We start from the raw sequence: 20198 nt of genomic DNA on the forward strand, positions 1-20198 counted from the left end.
AAGAGTGGGGCGATGGGGGCAAGAGTGAAAGGGGGGAAGGATGGGGGCTGAGCTGGTGGGAATGGCAGGAGTGAAGGTGGGAACCAGGCCTGTGGGCAGAAAGGGCTCATGAGTCAAGGAGCAAGAAGAGGATGAAGACAGGCCAGCTGATGGCTGGCCAACCTTGGGCCTAGGACAATCATCTCTGCTCCGACAGCAGGGAGGGAACTCACCATCAAGCCAGGTGGCCCCCGAGGGCCCTGGATGCCTTTGAAGCCAATGTCTCCAGGCGGGCCCTGTGGGAGGCAGAGAAAGGGCTGTCTGTACTTGGCAGCCACTGGGTAAAGGGCCCCCACAGCTCCCTCACCCCTGGGGTCTGTCGACCTTTGCCCTTCTTGTCAAGAGAGGCCTTACCTGAGAGGCCCCAGAAGGAGTAAGAAACACCTACAATTATTTAGCAGGTACCAGCAGTGTGTTGGCTCATTGCTGTGTGGCATATGCCCCTGGTCTTTATTTTTGCAACAGTCTTCTACTGTCATTGCTCCCATTTTACAGATGAGGAAACCAAGGCTTAGAGAGACTAAGTGACTTTGCAAGGCACAGAGCAGGTAATTGTGTAGCTGGGCTTGGAACCTAGATCTTCTGGAGTACTGGGGGATGAGGGTGTTCATGCCTGATTCTGGCTGTTTTCCAGCCAATGTTTTCAGTGCTCCATAAATATTTGTTGAATGAATAAATGAATGAATGGGGTGAATGGATGGGACCCCACAGGAACAGTGAGCAGTGGGAGTCCGTACCTTGGGTCCGAAGAGACCTGCCATTCCTGGGAAGCCCATCTCGCCAGAGTCGCCCTGCAGGAAGAACAGGAAGTGATGGAGTGAGTGAGCTCATGGCCAGCGTGTCCCGCCAGCCACCTGGGACCTCAGAGCCTGCCTTTTCCCTCCCAGCCTTTCCAGGGATATCAGTGACTCCTCTGTGAAGCGACCAAGTGAGTGTGAACAGCTCACAAACTAGATGCCAGTCCACCTGGGCTCTGAGGGGAGCCTGTGCTCTCCGTCAGATGAGAAAGAGGAGCCCGGCTCAGGGATTCCACAGAGGAGGCTCTGCCACACTCAGGAGCTCCTGTCCCAGGTCTTCAAGGGACAGAATAAAAGGGCCTGCAGCCTCCTCCCACAGCTCTGAAAAGCTCTGTTAAGGAAGGATTTCCCTAAAAACTAAAAATAACCCAGTTCACTGAGGGCCTGTTAGGTGCCAGATGTTTTGCCTGTACCGCCACACTTCCATGCTCCCACATCAACCCAGGGACACACCATATCCCCTGTTTACAGATGAGGAAACAGGCTCAGAGAGGGCAGGAACTTGCTAAAAGTCACACAGACACCATGTGTGGACTGTGCTAGATTCAAACCCAGTGTGAACGATTCCAGGAACCTTTGGCCTCCTTTCCTGACCTCTGCTGCCAATCTTGTAAAGGGTTAGGAGAGCAATTGGCAAGGGGGCATGCTGGGGTCTGAGCCAAGAAGGGAGGGCTGGGGCCCCTGGGGGCAGAAGAGCCTGCCATTATTACACATTCTTGGGGCTTGGCCTTCAAGCTCATGAGCAGAAAGCCATGTATTAGAATCTCCTAGCCTTATATTATAAGACCAGGAGCAAGTCACCTCCCTTTACTGAGCCTCAGTTTCCTCATCTGTAAAATAGGATAAGACGTCATCTCCCTCCCAAGGGGCTGGAAGGATGCAATGAGACCAGGCAGGTCAAGACCCAGTGCTGATGGAGGTAGGCTGAGGGGTCAGGCTTCGGGAGGGTCCCATTTAATCTAAATTCTACCTGTTCATTTTTAAAAGATAATAGCTTTATTGAGCTATTGGTGGTTCTCTTGGTGGTTTTCATTTGTCTTATCAATGCTTATTGGATATTTGTGTATCTCCTTTGGAAAAAATGTCTACTTGAATACTTTGTCCATTTTAAATTTGGATTGTCTTTTTATTCTTGAGTTGTAAGCATTCTTTATATATTAGAGATACAGGTTCCTTATCAGAGATATGATTTGTAACTACTTTCTCCCCTACTGTGAGTTTTTTCACTTTCTTGATGGTGCCTTTTGAAGCACAAAAGTGTTTGATTTTGATGGAGTCCAATCTATGTGCTTCGCTTTTGTTGGTGTCATATCTAAGAAACTATTACCTAACACAAGGTTATAAAAATGTGTTTTTATGTTTTCTAACAGTTGTACAGTTTTAGCCTTTACATTGGTCTATATTTCATTTTTAGCTAATTTTTGCCTGTGGTGTGAAGCAGAGGTCCAACTTACTTCTTTGGTACGTGATATGTGATTGTGTGATTGTCTCAGCACTGTTTATTGAAAAAAAATTCCTTTCCCATTCAATTGCCCTAGCACTCTTGCTAAAAACAACGGACATAAATGTAAGGTTTTATTTCTGTCTTGATTACTATACTTTTGTAATAAGTTTTGAAATTGGGAAGTGTGAGTTGTCCAACTTTGATCTTCTTTAAAGATCAAAATTTTGGCTATTCTGGGCCACTTGCATTTCCATATGAATTTTAGGATCAATTTGTCAGATTTCGTTAAAAAGTCAGCTTGGATTTTGATAGGGATTATATTTAATCTGTAGCTCTGTTTGTGGTAAGTATAGCCATCTTAACCACACAAAGTCTTCTGACCTATGAATATGAGATGTCTTTCCATTTATTTAGGTTTTCTTTTATTTCATCAACATTTTGAAATTTTCACTGAACATGTCTTGCACTTTTTTTTTTTTTAAGATGGGGTTTTGAGATGTTGCCCAGGCTAGGCTTGAACTCCTGGGCTCAAGAGATTCTCCCATTTCAGCCTCCTGAGTACCTGGGACTATAGGCACATGCTACCATGCCCAGCTTCTTGCACTTCTTTTGTTAGATTTCTTCCTATTTTATTCTCTTTGATGCTATTATAAATGGAAATGTCTTATTAATTTCATTTTTGAATTGTTCATTGCTAGTGTATAGACATATAATTGATGTTTGTATGTTATATATAGAAATGATATTTTTTGTATATTGATCTTATATCCTGCAACTTTGGTTTATTAGTTCTACTAATTTTGTTCAGTATAATATTGAATAGAAGTGGTAACAGTGGACATCCTTGGCTTGCTCCTGATCTTGGGGGAAGTGTTCAGTCCTCTACCATTAAATATGATGATACCTGTGGGATTTTCACAGATATTCTCTATCAGGTTGAGGATGTTCCCTTCTGTTCCTAGTTTGTTGTGTTTTTATCACGAAAGGGTGTTGGATTTCGTCAAATGCTTTTTCTGCATCTATTGAGATGACTCTATAATATTTGTCCTTTATTTTATTAATATGGTGTATTACATTGATTGATTTCCAACAGTTGAACCAGCTTTGCATTTCTAGGATAAATCTCACTTTGTCATGGTGTAGAATCCTTTAGGCATATTGCTGAATTTGGTTTTCTAATATTTTATTAAAGATTTTTGTATCTGTATTCATAAGGCATATTTGTCTGTTGATTTCTTTCTTGTGACATCTTTTTCTGGTTGGGGTATCAGGATAATACTGGCTTCACAGAACCAGTTGCGTGATGTCCTAACTGTTCATTTTTGCACTCTGATGGCTGTCTCCTATACACCCATCAGGTGCAAAGAAGGGGTAATTTTAAAAACAGTCTTACTAAAGTAAAACTGAAGATAATAACTATACTATTTGAATTGTATAATCTGATTTGTTTTGACATATCTGTCTGTATACACCCTTGTAATTGTCACAACAACCAAGACAATAACATCCCATAGCCCCAGAAACTTTCCTCACACCCTTTTGTAATCTTTCTTTCCTGCCTACCCTCCCATCTCCAGGAGCCATTGATCTATCTTCTTTCAATGCAGATTAGTTTGCATTTTCTATAATTTTATATAAATGAAATCACACAGTCTATACTATTTTTTATCTGAGTTCTTTCACTCAGCCTAATTATTTTGAGAATCATCTTATGTTGTTGCATATATTAATAGTTCAATCCATTTACTGATGAATTGTATTTCATTGCAAAATATACCACACTTTATCTATTCACCGGCTGATACACATTTGAGGTTTTTTTCAATTTGGGGCTATTATAAATAAAGCTGCTAAGCACCTTCAAGTATAGTCTTCATGTGGCTGAATGTCCTTATTTATGTAGGGTAAATATCTATGAGTGGAATGATTTGATTATACAATAGGGATATGCTTAACTTTCAAAGAAGCTGCCCAACTGATTCCATAGTGATTGTACCACTTTAAATTCCCATTATCAGCATTTGAAAGTTTCAGTTGCCCCATGTCTTTGCCAACACTTGGTATGGTTAGTCTTTTAAAACTCTTCACTATTTTAATAGGTATGTCATAGCATCTTATTGTGGTTTGAATGAGCATTTGTCTAATGACTAATGATATTAATCTTTTTCTCATGTGCTTATTTGCTATCAGTATACTTTCTTTGAAGTGTCTATTCAAATCTTCTGCCCATTTAAAAAATTGGGGGCTGCTTATTTTTATTATTGAGTTTTGCAAGTTCTTTATAGGTTCTGGATACAAATCCTTAATCAGATATATGATTTAGAAATATTTTCTTCCAGTATGTGGCTTGTCTTTTCATTCTCTTAATAGTGTCCTTTGAAGAGCAAAAGTTTTAAATGTTGATGAAGTCTGATTTATCACATTTTCTTTTCTGGGTCATGCTTTTGGTATCATATCTAAGAAATCTTTGTCTTATCCAAGTTCTTGAAGATGTCCTTCTATGTTCTAGAAGTGTTTTAATTTTCGGTTTTACATTTAGGTGTATGATCCAGGTTGAGCTAATTTTTGTACATGTTATGAGGCATCACTTGTCTGGCACCATTTGTTAGGAAAGACTATTTTGTATTTGCTGAATCGTCTTTGCACTTTTGTTAAAAATCAGTTGTCCAGGCCGGGTGTGGTGCCTGATGCCTGTAATCCCAGCACTTTGGGAGGCCGAGGTGGTGGATCACCTGAGGTTGGGAATTCAAGACCAGCCTGACCAACATAAAGAAACCCCGTCTCTACTAAAAATACAAAATTAGCCGGGCATCGTGGTGCATCCCAGCTACTGGGGAGGCTGAAGCAGGAGAATCACTTGAATCCTGGAGGCAGAGGTTGTGGTGAGCTGAGATTGCACCATCGCACTCCAGTCTGGACAACAAGAGTGAAACTCCATCTCAAAAAAACAAAAACAAAAACAAAAACAAAAACCAGTTGTCCGTATATGTATGGTATATGTCTGGACCTTTCATTCTGTTCCTTTGATCTGTTAGTTATTTATGGCAATACCACAGTTTCGTGATGACTGCAGATTTGTAATAAGTCTTGAAATCAAGTGCCATTAGTCTGCCAACTTTGCTCTTCTCTTTCAATGTTGTTTTAGTTATTCTAAGTCCTTTATATTTCATATGTATATTAGGACCAACTTGTCATTTTCTACATGAAAACCCGATAAGCTTTAGATTGGAATTGTGTTGAATCAATACACCAATTTGAAGAAATTTGACATCTTAATATTGAGTCTTTTGAAATATGCACACAGTATATATCTCCATTTATTTAAGTCTTCCTCAATTTCTCTTACCAGTGTTCTGTAGTTCAGTGTACATATGTTGCACACTTAATGTCAGATGTATCTCTAAGTATTTCATGTTTTTATGCTATTATAAGTAGTATTGCTTTTTAGATTTCCATTTCTAATTGTTTGTTGCTAGTGTATATAAATGCAATTCATTTGTGCACATTGATTAGTGTATAGAAATGCAATTCATTTGTGCTCATTGATTAGTGTATAGAAATGCAATTCATTTATGCATATTGCCTAGTATATACAATCACGATTCATTTGTGCATATTGATATGGTGTCTTGTGACCTTGTTAAACTCACTTACTCTAGTAGCTTTCTTGTGGATGCCAATGGATCTTCTACATAGACATTATTTCCTCTACAAATGAAAAGTTTTAATTCTTCCTTTTTGATATGAATGCCTCCTATTTGTTTTTCTTGCCTTATTGCACTGGCTAGAATTGCCAGTACAATGTTGAATAGAAGTGGTGAGAACAGATATCCTTGACTTGTTTCTGCTCTGCTCCTTGGAAAAAAGCATTCAGTCAATCACTACTAAGTATGATGTTGACTAGGTTTTTCATGGATGTCCTTTATCAAGTTGAGGAACTTCTATACCTAGTTTGTTGAGAGTTTATCAGAAGTGGAGTTAGATTTTTCTCAAATGCTTTTCCTGCAACTACTGAGATGATCAAATGGGTTTTCTTTTTTGAGTCTGTTAATATAGTGAATTATACTGATTTATTTTCAAATGTTATACCATCCTTGTGCTCCTAAGATAAACTCCACTTGGTCTTGATGTATTATCCTTATTATATATTCTTAGGTTCCTCTAACTAAAATTTTTTTGAGAACTGTGGTAGCTATATTTATGAAGCATATTGGTCTATTGTTTCCTTTTCTTGTAATATCTTTGTGTGGCTTTGACATCAGGGTAGTATCAGCCTCAAGGAAAGAGTTGGGAATTATTCTTCTCCTCTTCAATGTTCTGGAAAAGTTATGTAGAATTGGTATTCTTTCTTTCTTTCTTTTTTTTTTTTTTTTTTTGAGACAGAGTCTCTCCCTGTCACCCAGGCTGGAGTGCAATGGCACGATCTTGGCTCACTGCAACCTCCGCCTCCCAGGTTCAAGTGATTCTCCTGCCTCAGCCTCCTGAGTAGCTGGGATTACAGGTGTGCGCCACCACGCCCGGCTAATTTTTTTTTTTGTATTGTTAGTAGAGATGGGGTTTCACCATTTTGGCCAGGCTGGTCTCAAACTCTTGACCTTGTGATCCACCCACCTCGGCCTCCCAAAGTGTTGGGATTACAGGCGTAAGCCACCGCGCCCAGCTGTTATTATTTCTTTTGTAAATGTTTAGTAGCATTTACCAGTGAAGCCATCTGGGCCCAGAGTTTCCTCTGTGGGAAGCTCTAACTACAGATTCAATTTCTTTAATAGATATAAGGCTATTTAGGTTATCAGTCTCTTCTTGATGACCTTTGGTAGTTTTGTCTTTCGAGGAATTTGTCCATTTCATCTAAGTCTTTAAATTTATTGTCATAAAATCATTTATAATATTCCCTTATTATCCTTTTAATTTCTGTCATATCTGTAGTGACATTGCTCCCCTATCCCTGATACTAGTAACTTCTGTATTCTTTTTTGTTGTTGTTGTTGTTGTTGTTGTTGTTTCCTGATTAGTCTGGCAAGAGGTTTATCAGTTTTACAGATCTCAAAAACCTAACTTTTGATTTTCCTTTTTTTTTTTTTTTGGTTTATTTTTGATTTTCATTATTTCCTTCCCTCTGCTCACTTTGTTTTAAATTTGCCTTCTCCAGCCCCAACCCCCAGTTTCTTAAGACAGAATCCGAGACCATTTATTTGAGACCTTTCTTCTTTTCTAACACAGAAGTTATTACTATAAAGATCTCCCTATATATCAACAGCATTTCACCAATTTTTATATGCTGTTTTTTACTTTCATTCAATTCAAAATACTAACATCTCTTTTGGTCTCTTCTTTGACCCATGGGTCATTTAGACATTTGTTACTTAGTTTCCAGATGTTTGGAGATCTTTCAGATCTGTCTGTTATTGATTTATAATTTAATTTATTTATTGATTTTAAGGTTCAAAATAGTGTCTGTCTTGGTAAATGTTCTGAATGAACTTATAACGAATGTGTATCTTGCTGATATTGGATGTGGTGTTCTATAAATGTCAATTAGGTCATGTTGGTTGATAATGCAGTTCAAGACATCCTTACTGATCTTCTGTTTGCTTCTGTTCTACCCATTAGGAGAGAAATATATTGAAATCCTTGAGTATAATTGTGAATTTGTCTATTTCTCCTTGTAGTTTTATCAGTCTTTGCCTGATTATTTTGAAGATCTATTATTAGGTGCATAAACATTTATGATTCTTATGCTATTTTGAAAAGTTGGCTTCTTTGTCATTATGAAAATACCTTCTTTATGACTGTTAGTAGTCTTTGCTCTGAAATCCATTTCATCTGATATTAAAATAGCTACTCCAGCTGTTTGGGATGAATGTTAGCACAGTATGTCTTTTTCTATATCTATCTTTAACCTACTTATATCTTTATATTTGAAATGGATTTCTTGTAGCAGTAGATGTAGTTGGGTCTTGCTTTTTCATCCACTCTGACAATCTCAGCTTTAATTGGGGTATTGAAACTGTTTGTTGTGTGTTTTCTATTTGCCCTGTTTGTTCTCTGTTCATTCTTCCTTCTTTTTCCAGGCAAGGGTGAGTTGAATGCAGCCTCTGGGACAGGGGGATGAAGGCAGTGAGGCACAGAATGAGCACTGGACTGGGAGTCAGGAGCGCCCACCTTCTGGTTGTGATCACCCTCTCCTCATTCTGAAGGGACCACTCAGGTCTCTTTCCTCAGCCTCCCCCATCACCTGGTTGAGGGGTGGCAGAATGGTATCTGGTACCCAGATTTTATACCTTGTCACAGAGCAAGGAGGTGGCTTCTGGGTCAGTGTGTTTGTGTGTGTGTATGAGTGTGCATGTGTTTGTACATGTAGGTGTATGTGAGTGTGTGCATGTGTGAGTGCGTGGGCATGTGTATTCTTTGGCGCTCACTCACCGGCTGGCCTTTGGACCCAGGCTCCCCCTGGTTTCCAGGGAGCCCCGTTCTGCCCTCTGTTCCTCGCTTGCCAGGGGGACCCAGCTGTCCGGGTAACCCACTCTCACCCTTAAAGAAACACACAAAAAACTACCAGTAAAAGTGGGAAGGGGTTCTAAGGCAGGAGGAGGCGGAGGGGGCCTGGGAGAGCCAGAACAGTGATTCCACAGGGTACCCAAGATTGCAGAATGCTGGGGCAACAAATGGAGGCCTGGTGGGGTAGGGGTGACAAGACTTTCACCTCCCAAAGAGGAAGGTCTCTGTCCCTCCTCTCGCATTCCGGGCCCTGCCTTCCCCTCTCCTCTCCCACAATTCCTCTCCTCCTTATTGCTTTTCCCCAACAGCATGCAGTTCCCTCCTTCAAACCTCAGCTCACACCCGTAGAATGCCTCCTCCCCATTTATTTATTTATTTTTATTTTTTTAGACAGAGTCTCGCTCTGCCGCCCAGGCTGGAGTGCAGTGGTGCGATCTCAACTCACTGCAACCTCCGTCTCCCCAATTCAAGCGATTCTCCTGCCTCGGCCTCCCGAGTGGCTGGGACTACAGGCGCCTGCCACCATGCCCAGCTAATTTTTGTATTTTTAGTAGAGACGGGGTTTCCCCATGTTGGCCGGGCTGGTCTCGAACTCCTGACCTCAAGTGATTCGCCAGCCTCAGCCTCCAAAATGCTGGGATTACAGGTGTGAGCCACTGTGTGGCCACCTTTTCCCCTTCTATTCTCATTCACATCTTCCCTGGGTCAAGGCCATCGCTCCCTCCGCCTCCTGTGTCTCAGAGGGTTCCAATCTTTCCCCCAATTAAACCTCGAGCTCAGAGACGGCAAGAACCACATCTGAGTCATTCATCTACATCTCCCCTTCAGTGTCCAGCCCTTGGCTCTGATGGATTCATGGCGGCCCCCTCCTCCCACGCGGCACTGGGAAGCTTTCTAAGGATGCCTTGGGGATCCCGGCTGCAAGCAACATCTGTTGTTCCATAAATGTCCACGAGAGGGCGCCCGTGGACAACTCAAAAACCAGTTGAAGGTTTCAAGGGCCTGGTAGGGGCGGTATTTATAGCTCCCCAGATGAACTATCATTCTGGTTCAAGCTTGGGGCAGGACCCCCAAGCATTGTTGACGGAGAAAGGTCAACAATGTGGACTCCATTTTCACACAGGCCCTGGGACATGGGTGCCCAAAGGGTCGGAACCACTAGAGTCTGCATCAAGGCAGAAAGGGCAGAGGGTGGGTAAGTGCATTAAGAGGTATCTGACCTTGAATCCTGGGGGTCCCTGTGCTCCAGGTAAGCCGGCCACACCTGGATTTCCTCTCTTCCCAGCAGGGCCCATGGGGCCAGGGTCCCCATCGTCTCCCTGCTCCCCCTGTTAAGAAAGCAGGCAGAGGAGGGTCTCTTGTGTTTCACGATACGGCCAAGGAAGCAGATGGCTCAACGCCTGAGCAAACCCTGGGTGAAGCTGGAGGAAGGGGTCACACTCCAGGATGGAGGTCAGACGGCCTGTGTGTGATGTGGCTGGACCAGGAGGACAGGAGGAGCTGAGGATTGTGAATGGGGAAGGGTGGGATTCTGAGTGAGGAAGGGGCGGGATAGGAACCCTATCCACCAGGCAGGGGAGGAAAGGAAGGTCTTTCTGGGTGCTGGCATCCAGGAGAGACAGTCAGAAGGTCCACACCCCCAGGTGCCAGGGGATGAGATGGTTGCCCACCCCAGGGAAACTTCTGGATGTGTTGGTTCTGCCCATCCAAGTTTCCAAATGGGCTCCTCTGGCCCATGGCCTGGGGAAGTTCCCCTACACCTGGTCCCAAATGGAGCCACCATCTGTTAATGCCAATTCCCGCTCACCTGCTGTCCTGCTTGCCCGTCCCTGCCAGGAAGCCCATCTGGTCCAGCGATGCCCTCGAGGCCCTGTCTCCCCACCACGCCCCGGGGCCCTGGCAGCCCCTGCAGGCCCTGGGGGGTACATAAAAAGCTGGTGAGGGCATTTGGTGCGGGGAGTGGGAGGAGGGCGGGTGTGGGGGGCGGACAGGGAGGCTGGCTGGAAACAGCAGCTGTAGTCACTCACCTGGACCCCCCTCCGGCCTGGGGCCCCCGCCTTGCCTTGCTTTCCCTTTGGTCCCTGAAAAATCAAGGGCCACATGATGGAGGCTGCCTGGTGGAGGTGTGGGACCCTAGGGGCTCTGGAAGGAGGGATTGAGAGGATTGTGGGCCCCTGGGTGAACATCTGATGCCACAGATGTACCCAAGCACTCTGGCCTGGAAGCCTGGGGCCAGAGCTGGCCTTGGAACCTCCTGGGGCTGTCACTGAGCCTGCTCTGGGCCTTGGTGTCCCCTCACTGGCATTGACAATTTCCTGGGAGGAGCCAGAGGCCACAGTTCCACTGGATCTTTTAGAGACTAGGTATCACCGAGGCAGGCAGGTGAGGGGGGCACACCCGGGGGAGGGAAAGAGCATTAAGAGAGCACTGGCCCAGTATGGGGGCTGGGGGAAGGCAGGGGCCCTGGGGCAGAGGCAGGAAGTGGCTCCTGCTCAAGCACCCTGTCTCTGCCTCCTCTTCCTCCAGACCCCCTCAACTGACTTCTCGCAGTTTTCTCTCTACAGTGTGGTGTGCCCTGGGTTCAAGTCACTCTGGTTGGCCTCAGGCAGTTGGCTCCCCTCCTGGAGCCCCAGTGAAATGGGGCTGATTGTCCCTCCTCACTCAGGCTATTTGAAGGGAGATGGGGTCATGGCCAGAAGGAGCCTGCCGGGCTCCTGGTGGGCCGCCCCTCCCTACCCTGCCTCGCAGCCTCTGCAGCCTGCGTTTGGTTTGCTGTGTGACTGTGGGTCAGGCTTCCCCCTTCCCGGGACTCAGTCTCCCTGCTGAACCCCCGGCCCTCTTACCTCTGAGCCTTTCGATCCTTTGGGTCCCGGCCGCCCCCGGGGTCCCGGATGCCCCTGCAAACCAAGGTGAGATGACGCAAGGCAGCCCCAGGATTCTCTCCCGGGGAGGGTGGCCAGTCTCCGCCTGGAGGGGGAGGGGTGGGGAGGGGTTTGGGGGTGCAGGTTCTCGGGGCATCCCCAGGGTCAGGGCAGGAGAAACAGAAATGGCTGCCCCAGACCCTCCTGCAGGGAGGGTCTCTTTAAGCTTTAAAGGGCCTAGTTCTTTAATTCCCACTGCTCCGCCCCACTCAGGGTGGGAGGCAGGGATGGGACACGAAGCACCACTCACGGGTTGGCCCTGCTGGCCTGGCTTTCCACGGAGGCCTTGCACACCCTCCTGTCCCTGGAAACCAAAGAGAGACAGGTGAGGGGGTCCCATCCTGCAGAGGGCTGGGAGGCAGCACAGAAGCCTGGGAAGTTCTTGTTCTTTCTAGACATGTGTCATCCCCCCTCTCTCTGACATGCCAGATCCTGCCAGCAGGTAGGAGCTCTGATACTTACAGGGTACCCAGGGTCCCCTGGTTCCCCGCGGTCTCCTCGATCACCCACAGGGCCCTGAATGACAAAGACAACAGCAAAATTTGGGCCACCAGGTGCCGAGGATGCCAGCCCTGGGCCCTGTTGGCCACGACCTCTGCGGAGCTCTCAGAGACCTGGCCCCTGATCGGCCCACCCCTCTCCATGCAGTGGGAGGCTCAGATTCCACCTAGGACGCCACATGGTCCAGGGGAGGGAGGGGGCTTACCCGATCTCCAGGTGGCCCAGGGGGCCCCTCAGCCTTGCCGTCCTCGCCCTGCTCCCCCTGTGGACACAGAACCAGCTTTAGGGCAAACCGCCTGCTCCTGGGGAATGTGGGGAATTCCAGATGGAAAGCGCTTCGTCAGAGATGAATTCTAGCCTGCTTAGGGTTACAGATGGGGACACAAACTAGAGAGGGAAGGGTAGGTGTGTCTGAGCCAGACTCAGGCTGGTGTGGAACCAGGACTGTGGAACACAGAACAGTGCTTTGTGCCCTCCAGACGCCCTTGAGCTGTAGGATCCTGCAGGAAGTCAGGGAGCTCAGACAGCTGGGTTCACATCCCGGCTTGCAAAGGACCAGCCGTGTGGCCTGCAACACTTCCCTTCCTGTCTCGGAGCTCTCTCCTCTGCTGGGGAAGAGGAGAACAGAGCGGAGTGGGGTGGGGTGAAGGGGACAGCATGTGATGCCCATCAAGGAGTGGTGAGGACTCCGTGGAATGATGCGCGACGCCCGGCAGGGAGTAACACCAACTCCAGCAGCTGGCATGCATGGGCACTGCTCTGGGCCAGACACAGGCAGACTCATGACATCCGCAGCGCAGCGCTGTGAAGCAGATGCGATTATTATCCCAATTCACAGATGAGGCTCGGAGAGATGATGGGACCTGCTCAGAGTTCTTCACCCTCAATCTGAGAGTCCCTGTCTCCGATCCTTGCTGGGAGGAACCAGCTTTAGGATGAACCTCCTACCCTCCATGGTAGCCCCAGGTGGCACTTGGCAGCAGTCAGCACGGGGGCTGTGTCCATAAGACAGGTTCCTATGTGCAGAGCGGGACTGGAGTGCCTCCCGGTGCTGTTCAGAGGACTCAGTGAGGAAAGGCACAGGAAGCACTCAGCAGGCTGCTGCCCATGTGGCAGGGGCTCAGCAGATGGCGTTAAAATTGCCGTAGCCGGTAACAATAGCAGCAGTGAGACTGTATCATATAGACATGGCCAGAGATGGGGGTTGGGGGGGGCGGAACAGATTTTAGAGGTGAGGTCCTTATGCCATGGCCACCCCAGGCCCTGGTCCACCCACAGGACAGGTGTAGACGCCACCTTTCAACTACAAGGAAGGTGTAAGCGGAACGGCAAATGGCAGAATCTCAGGGCTCAGAAGACTCCAGCCCCAGAAACTGGTGTCACTCCCCCGGGCACAGGGCTCAAGCCAGGCACCCCTGAGCCCCTTTGTTCACAGGGATTGAAAGGGGGCCGGAAGAGGCTGGACAGAGGCAAAGCATCCCTGGGGCTGGGACACATCCCTGGTGGGAGGCAGTTCTAAAGGCTGGTGGTGATCAGCCACCAGCCTGGGGCCTCTGTGGTTCTGGTGGGTGGAGGCTGAAGGCTGGCAGGGACTTGGCCTGAGGTCTAGAGGGGTGGCCCAAGGAGCGGGGATTCCTTCTTGACCCTGCCCACTCTCTATGGTTCTTGGATCCAGTGCTCAAGTCCCACTGTGGATAGAGGCAGCTGGACTTAAGGGCTTTGGGGAAGGGGCCTGCCTGTGTCTACCTAGCGTGTTCCATGTGCCAGGCACTCTGTGAGGTTTGTTTCATCCAATCTGCACAGTAACTATGCCGCTGGGACTACTGTCCACACTTAAAGATGGGAAACTGAGAGGAAGGAAGGTCTTAGCCAAGGCCACTCAGGAATCAGGGGGCAATCTCCGCCCAAAGCCAGCTATACTGATCCCGCGCAATGTGAGTGTAGTCTGGGGATGCATTTTTTTTAAATTCTATTATTATTATACTTTAAGTTTTAGGGTACATGTGCACAACTTGCAGGTTTGTTACATATGTATACATGTGCCATGTTGGTGCGCTGCACCCATTAACTCGTCATTTAGCATTAGGTATATCATTTTTTAGCACCAGAAATCTGGTAGGATACTTCCCTGCCCTGTCCAAGTCCCAGAGTCTCATCCCCTCTCTCTGGCCACCAGCTTTGTAGTGAGCTCACCCCCACGGTGAGCAGGGATGGGCGGTTCAAGTTAAATTGCATATGGCTTCCTTATCTTGGGTCTGCTTTTGGTTAGGGAAGCAGGGTCTGGCATCGGACAGATGGGGTCTAAATCCTGGCCCTGCCACCCTCTTACTACAGATCCTGGGCTAGTCTCTGAGCCTTATGGGGACTCAGTTTCCCCGCCTGTCTTGTAGAACAATGGTACCTCTGCACTGGGGCTGTGGTGAAGATTACAGGAGGAATGGCAGGGAAAGAACTCTGCACGTGGGCGTGTGCTCAATGGGTCACCCCAGGAAGCTGCAGTCTCCTCCCTAGCACCGTCCAGCTTGCAGGGTGGCTGTTCACTCATGGGACTCGCCCTATTTTTGAGACCTCTAAGGGCATCATTTCCATCCTCTAGCTCAGGGCCTGGAACACACTAAATCCTCCATAAGTACCTATTGGAGAGCTGGAGGAATGAACGAATCTAATAATGCCTTCCAAGTGAGAAAAGGCATCTGGCTGATGTACATGTTCTGCCCCCACCTTGACCTCTCATTCCCAAGGACCCCACCACTTGATGAGGCACTCAAGGCTCAGGGAATCCTGGGGACCCCCGCAAGGCCCCTGCAGCCTTAGGGCAGATTTGGTGTTAGGGTCCCATTCTCAGCAGCCACAGAGACTGCTTCTAGAGCTGCAGATGCTCCGGAGCAGAGGCCTTGGGGCACACCAGGGCCTCCTTGTTTCAGAGTCTGTGTTAACCCCTTCTGTGCCAGCCCTGGCAGGCTGCGAGGGCCCAGGAGGGACCCGGGGTACTGAGTGGCACCTTCTGTGGCTTCCTGTGGAATCGGCTGGGGCGGGTGGCCCTCTACCATGGCTGAGCTGTCCTCCTCCAGCAGGAGGAAGGGGTCGGCTGGGCAGCACGCCGGGCCAGCGTGAGTCACCAACAGCAGGATTTAGTTAGTGGGGAGCTGACTCAGCAAAAGAAAGGCGTGCTGGGGAGGCAGGGGGCAAGCGAAGCGTTCCAGCTGAGCCAGCAGGGGAGGGGAGGAGGAGGAAAGACAGGAGGGACTCAGGCGACGAAGGTAGGACTTAGACACATGGGTTCTGGGGCCAGTTTGGGATTGCCTTGGACGTGACACCACACCAACACCTTGGACCTTCTGGCACTCCTGGCCCTCCACATCCCCACTGGCATGGGGGGGCAGGGTCCAGGGATCAGCGAGGATCCTTCCAGCAATTCCTCTCCTCTACTGAATCTTGAGCCAAGGCGTGGGGAATGAACATGCCTTCCCCTCTGCCTTGGTGGCTCCTTCCTTGACCACTAACCACTGGGGTTCCTTGCTCTCTGTCCTAAGCCTCTCCTGCTCAGCATCCTCTCCCCACTCTTCACTGGGTGATCTTATTCATGGGCAATACTTCAATTCCCATGTCCACACAGATGATGGAGTCGCAGTTTTAGTCATTACAAGATTGATGTCCATTTCTGCTTCTTGACTATAAGCCCCGTGAGGGCAGGGATTGCATGTTTTCGTTCCAGCGCTGGATACAAAGATGATACCCAGCACATAGTGCTGAATGTGGATCTGACAGCTCCTGCGGGCTGGGCACAGTGGCAGTGACACCAGCCTCGGCTGCTGCAGGGGGTGAGCCCCCACAGGCTTCTCCAGCCATGGGTACCCCAGGGGCTTTCTCCTGCTGGCCCTGAAGCTGACCTCAGCCTCAGACACGAGGGTGCAGCTGCTTTCCCCAGAGCAAACACCCACCTTTTCGCCTTTTGGTCCAGGAGGTCCAAGGGGTCCCACAATGCCTTTGTGTCCCTGCAGGCAAACAAGAAGGAGGGAAGTGAGAATGAGGACTCAGGAAGGACAAAGGACATGGACTCCAAGATGGGGATACTGGGCTGCAAAACTGGGTCCCAGCTCTGCCCCAGCTGGCTGTGTGGCTCTGAGTAAGTCTGTGCCTGTCTGGGCCCTGGCCTTCCAGATGTGCCGTGCTGGTCCCAGACACACCCCAAAGGGGTGTTCCAGCTTGGATGGTTGGGGGCCCCACCCTGGAGCAGAGCTGGAAGGGTGACTCGGGAGAACCAGCTTTGTTCTCCCAGCCAGAACCAGGGACAGGGGCAAAATGCTTGCCTCAACAGACCTTCCCAGGCTTTGGCTAGGCCTGCAGGTGTGGACACCCACTGTGGGCTCCTCGCAACACCCCTCCAGGTCTTGTCTCGCCTCTTTTCCTCTCCTTCTCCTCCCTTCCCTGCTGTATTTCTTCCAGACACTGGATCTAGAGCCACGAGGACTAGGGCTAGGATCCCACCTCCAAACTGAAGTGGTCAGGCCTCGTGCATGCTCTTTATCCTCCTGAGCCCTGGTTTCCCCTTCTGAGTAGGCACCATATCCCTCTGAGCCCTGGTTTCTCCAGATGTGTAACATGGGTTTGGCTCAGCCATGTCTAAGAAGGTGCCAACATGGATGCAGAAATTGTCCCTTCCCCAGACAGCAGACAAGGCATGCAGAGCGCCCACCCTGGGCAGGAAATACCCAAGAAGGCTTGGGGTGGCACATTTCGCTCTGGCAGCCCCAACCACACCTGTCCCATCCATGATCCTCCACCCCAACCACGGCTCTGGGCCCAGCGCTCCCTGGGGCAGGTGAGACCCCACATCTTCAGTATTCCAGGGGTCAGCCTTCAGCTGGGAGGTGGTGGGGCAGAGGCTGGCATGGGCCTGTGTTTCCAGGCCTGCAGGACAGAGTCGGGGGTGGGGTGAGGTGATATCTGCTTACATCATAACCAGCCAGTCCCGGTTCTCCTTGGGCCCCCATGCGTCCCGGAACACCCTACAAGAGGAGGAGACCCTCGTTGGTATGGAGTGTGGCTCTCACAGCGGGGACACAGCAGTCTCCCTGCAGGCTCCAGCCCCGCTCCGCCCAGCAGCCTGGCACATCCATGCCGCCCATAACCAAAGTGTGTGAACAAGGCGGAAAGCCAGTAACATTATCCCTCCTCCCTGGAGTTCCCCACCCCCGCCCCAGCCCTCCTTCTCCTGGCTCCAGGGGTTCAAGACAGCTGATTGCTAAATTTTCAGGACTTTTACAAGCCAGTGAAACAGAGCCGTTATTAACAATTCAATTTTATGGACTTACAGTTAAATTAATGTTATTAAAAACAAAGATAGAGGATACTCAAAACTCATCTCCTCCTAGCCATTTTACTACATTTTCCTCCTACCTACACTCATGAGGTTATTTTGGTCTATTGCATCTGTGCCTGTTGGTGGAAATACTGCCTAAGGGAGGGCTGCTGTGTAACTCCTCCCCACTCTGCATTCAGTGACGTCATGTCAGTGGCTTGAAACCAGACATGGAGGGAGCATTTACACCGCAGAAACTGGCAAATACCACAAACCAGCCTGGTTGCTTAACCTTACACACAACCAGATCGGAGCTGCTGTGTCACCCTCTTCAGCCTCCTTCCCTGGCTTCCCCCTGGGGTCTTCATCTCCTGGAGGTATCAAAGCCCTCTGGGCCCCTTCCTTCAGAGCAGCCCAGCAATGCTGGGACACCCTCAGAGTCATCCAGGGACCTGCAGCAGCATCGCTCCATTCCTCCCGAATCTATTTCCAGTGGGAAATCTCCTTGTTTGATAAAAACAGTTCTAAGAATCTGGTCCTTTCTCCCCCGATGCTAATAACAAGGCTTATTAATTTGGGTCCATAGAGGGCTTCAGGGGACCCACACACCCCTTCAAATTGCAGGAAATATTCTGTGTGGTGTGTACTGTTCCGGAGGCGGGGCTGCAGCTTTCTGCAGGTTACCAAAGCGATTCATGATTCAGAGAGGTGGCTGGGACAATGAGCACCAGGTGTTCAGCTAATAGCTGGGGTGGGTGATAACAGCACAGAGAAGCCTGGTGTCTCCTTTCCTGACCTTGGTTCCCTCTATTCCACATCTGACTCCCCCACCCCAGCCAGAGAGTCCTCACCGTTGGTCCCAGGCTGCCCCGGGACCCTTTAGGGCCTGGAGTGCCAGGGGGTCCAGGGTCTCCAGGGACGCCCATCTCACCCAGCTGTCCTTGGTAGCCCTTGGCGCCCTGCAACAGGAGGAAAGACAAGCTGTCACCAGGCTCCAACAGGACGGAGGGGCCAGGGAGGGGAGGGATGTGGGGAAGGGATGCGGGGGAGGGACGCAGGCCTATCAAGTCAGAAGGGGACACCTACCTTGGCTCCAGTGCGGCCCTTCTCGCCTTGCTTCCCTGATTTTCCTTCAGGACCCTGAAGAGAGAGGAGGGAAAGAGCAAGAGAAAGATGAGAGAAGAGAGGAAACTGAGGCGGATCCGCAAGGCGGTCACACTGTCGGCTCTGGAGGCAGATGGCCAGGTTCGAAACTGATTCTGCCACCCAGTACCCACATGACCTTGAGCCTGACCTAATTTCCCAGGCTCAGCATCCTCTGCTGTGAAGTGGGGACAGTGTCACAGAACTTAGGGATTCGACCTGGCGATGTAAGAACGTGCTGACAGTGAGGCCTGGGTGCAGGGGTGGATGGCGGGTGTGGCTTCTGCAATTGCTGGCTTTGCTGTTGTCATGGTTACTGTTAGGCATCCAGGGGTGTCCTACAGGGAGCAACTCTCTGCACTGAGCTCTCTCCAGCGCCAAGTGCTGTTCCACCCTCCCAACGACCTTGAACATTAGGCCCCAATGAGACCCGCTTCCAGTTGAGGCAGCCAAGTTCCCAAAGATACAGTGACTTTTGCCCAGGGTCCCAGCTGCGCCTTGCAGGCCCTGAATCAATCCCAGCTGTTCTGGCTCCATGCCCAGGGCTCTTACCACCCCTTGGCTCATGGTCCCCACTGATGACATGAGGTGGCAGGAGAGGATTTATAGGTTCTTCCCTATCTCTGAGATGTTGTGCGTCACTTGCGAGCAATTCCTGTGGGCATGTCCCTTGAACGGGCCCCTCCTCTCTCAGGGACTGGGCTGGAGGAGCCTCCTCACAGTAGGGAATTGTGCTGGAAAGGTCAGCTGCCTTCTCCCACTTTCCTTGGAGTCCCCAGGCCATTCCCTCTGACAGGCCACTCTGCCCCTGCCCCACAGGGCTTCCCAAAGAGATCCTCCGGCCTGATCTGCCCTGCCCTGCCCTGGGAGGGCAAATCCAGCTTTGTGTCCACAGTTGTCAGAGAAACTGCACAGCAAGGGTGAGTGAGTGTGTGCAAGTGTGAATGTGACAGTAAGAGACAGACACAGAGAGAAAGAGAAGAGAGAGAATCAATCCTGGGCCATACTAGGTCAGGATGGAGGGAGTGGGGCAGGCAGCGTTTCTGGCCTGGAAAGGACTTCTTGACTGCAAGCCTCAAAGGATCTAGAAAGAATGTCTATGCTCTTGGTAAGCACTAAGGAGCTGCTTTGATGTAATCCCTCTGGTTGCATTAACAGAGGCACCAGATGTAGAATGAAGGAGGTGATGTCCCATTTGGGAATAGGTATTGTACTTTAAGAAGAGGCACTGACTAATTGTGATAGAAGAGGGACAGGAAGAGGAGGTCCTAGAGGAACAAGGAAACATCTGGACCAACCCAGAGGACTTGGTTCCTGTCTGCAGATTTCTGCAGCTGTTCTGGAGGCAGGGCCAGCCATGTTCTCTAGGGTGGCCAGCGCATGAAAATTATGGGGCGGCTGGCTTTGATTCAGCACAAGGGAGAAATGTCTGCTCTAAAGACTAACGCGGCATCAACTATGATGCCAGAAAAGATGACGCTATCCCAAAGAGATGCACCAGTCAGACCACCCTGCGGTCCTCAGAAAGGCAGGAACAGTGGCCCGGGAAGGAC

At 49.3% G+C, this 20198-nt stretch overlaps 1 protein-coding gene across 7 annotated transcripts in view; it reads right to left on the reverse strand.

The window, feature by feature from the left end:
• COL27A1 (collagen type XXVII alpha 1 chain) overlaps positions 1–20198 on the reverse strand; it is a 158596-nt gene that overhangs the window by 11647 nt on the left and 126751 nt on the right. For 6 of the 7 annotated variants that reach the window (XM_016961506.4, XM_016961507.4, XM_054659009.2 and 3 more), the window contains 14 exons: positions 18589–18642; positions 18354–18461; positions 17156–17209; positions 16142–16195; positions 12406–12462; positions 12162–12215; positions 11950–12003; positions 11622–11675; positions 10806–10859; positions 10586–10693; positions 9999–10106; positions 8704–8811; positions 777–830; positions 213–275 (listed from right to left, as the gene is read on the reverse strand). In XM_016961506.4, the coding sequence (XP_016816995.3) occupies positions 213–275; positions 777–830; positions 8704–8811; positions 9999–10106; positions 10586–10693; positions 10806–10859; positions 11622–11675; positions 11950–12003; positions 12162–12215; positions 12406–12462; positions 16142–16195; positions 17156–17209; positions 18354–18461; positions 18589–18642 (984 nt within the window). Of the gene's footprint in view, positions 1–212; positions 276–776; positions 831–8702; positions 8812–9998; positions 10107–10585; positions 10694–10805; positions 10860–11621; positions 11746–11949; positions 12004–12161; positions 12216–12405; positions 12463–16141; positions 16196–17155; positions 17210–18353; positions 18462–18588; positions 18643–20198 lie in introns of those variants that run through there. The other variant, XM_054659010.2, reaches the window with a different exon arrangement.

The sequence above is a fragment of the Pan troglodytes genome, chromosome 11, assembly GCF_028858775.2.
Source record: "Pan troglodytes isolate AG18354 chromosome 11, NHGRI_mPanTro3-v2.0_pri, whole genome shotgun sequence".
Classification (NCBI taxonomy): Eukaryota; Metazoa; Chordata; class Mammalia; order Primates; family Hominidae; genus Pan; species Pan troglodytes.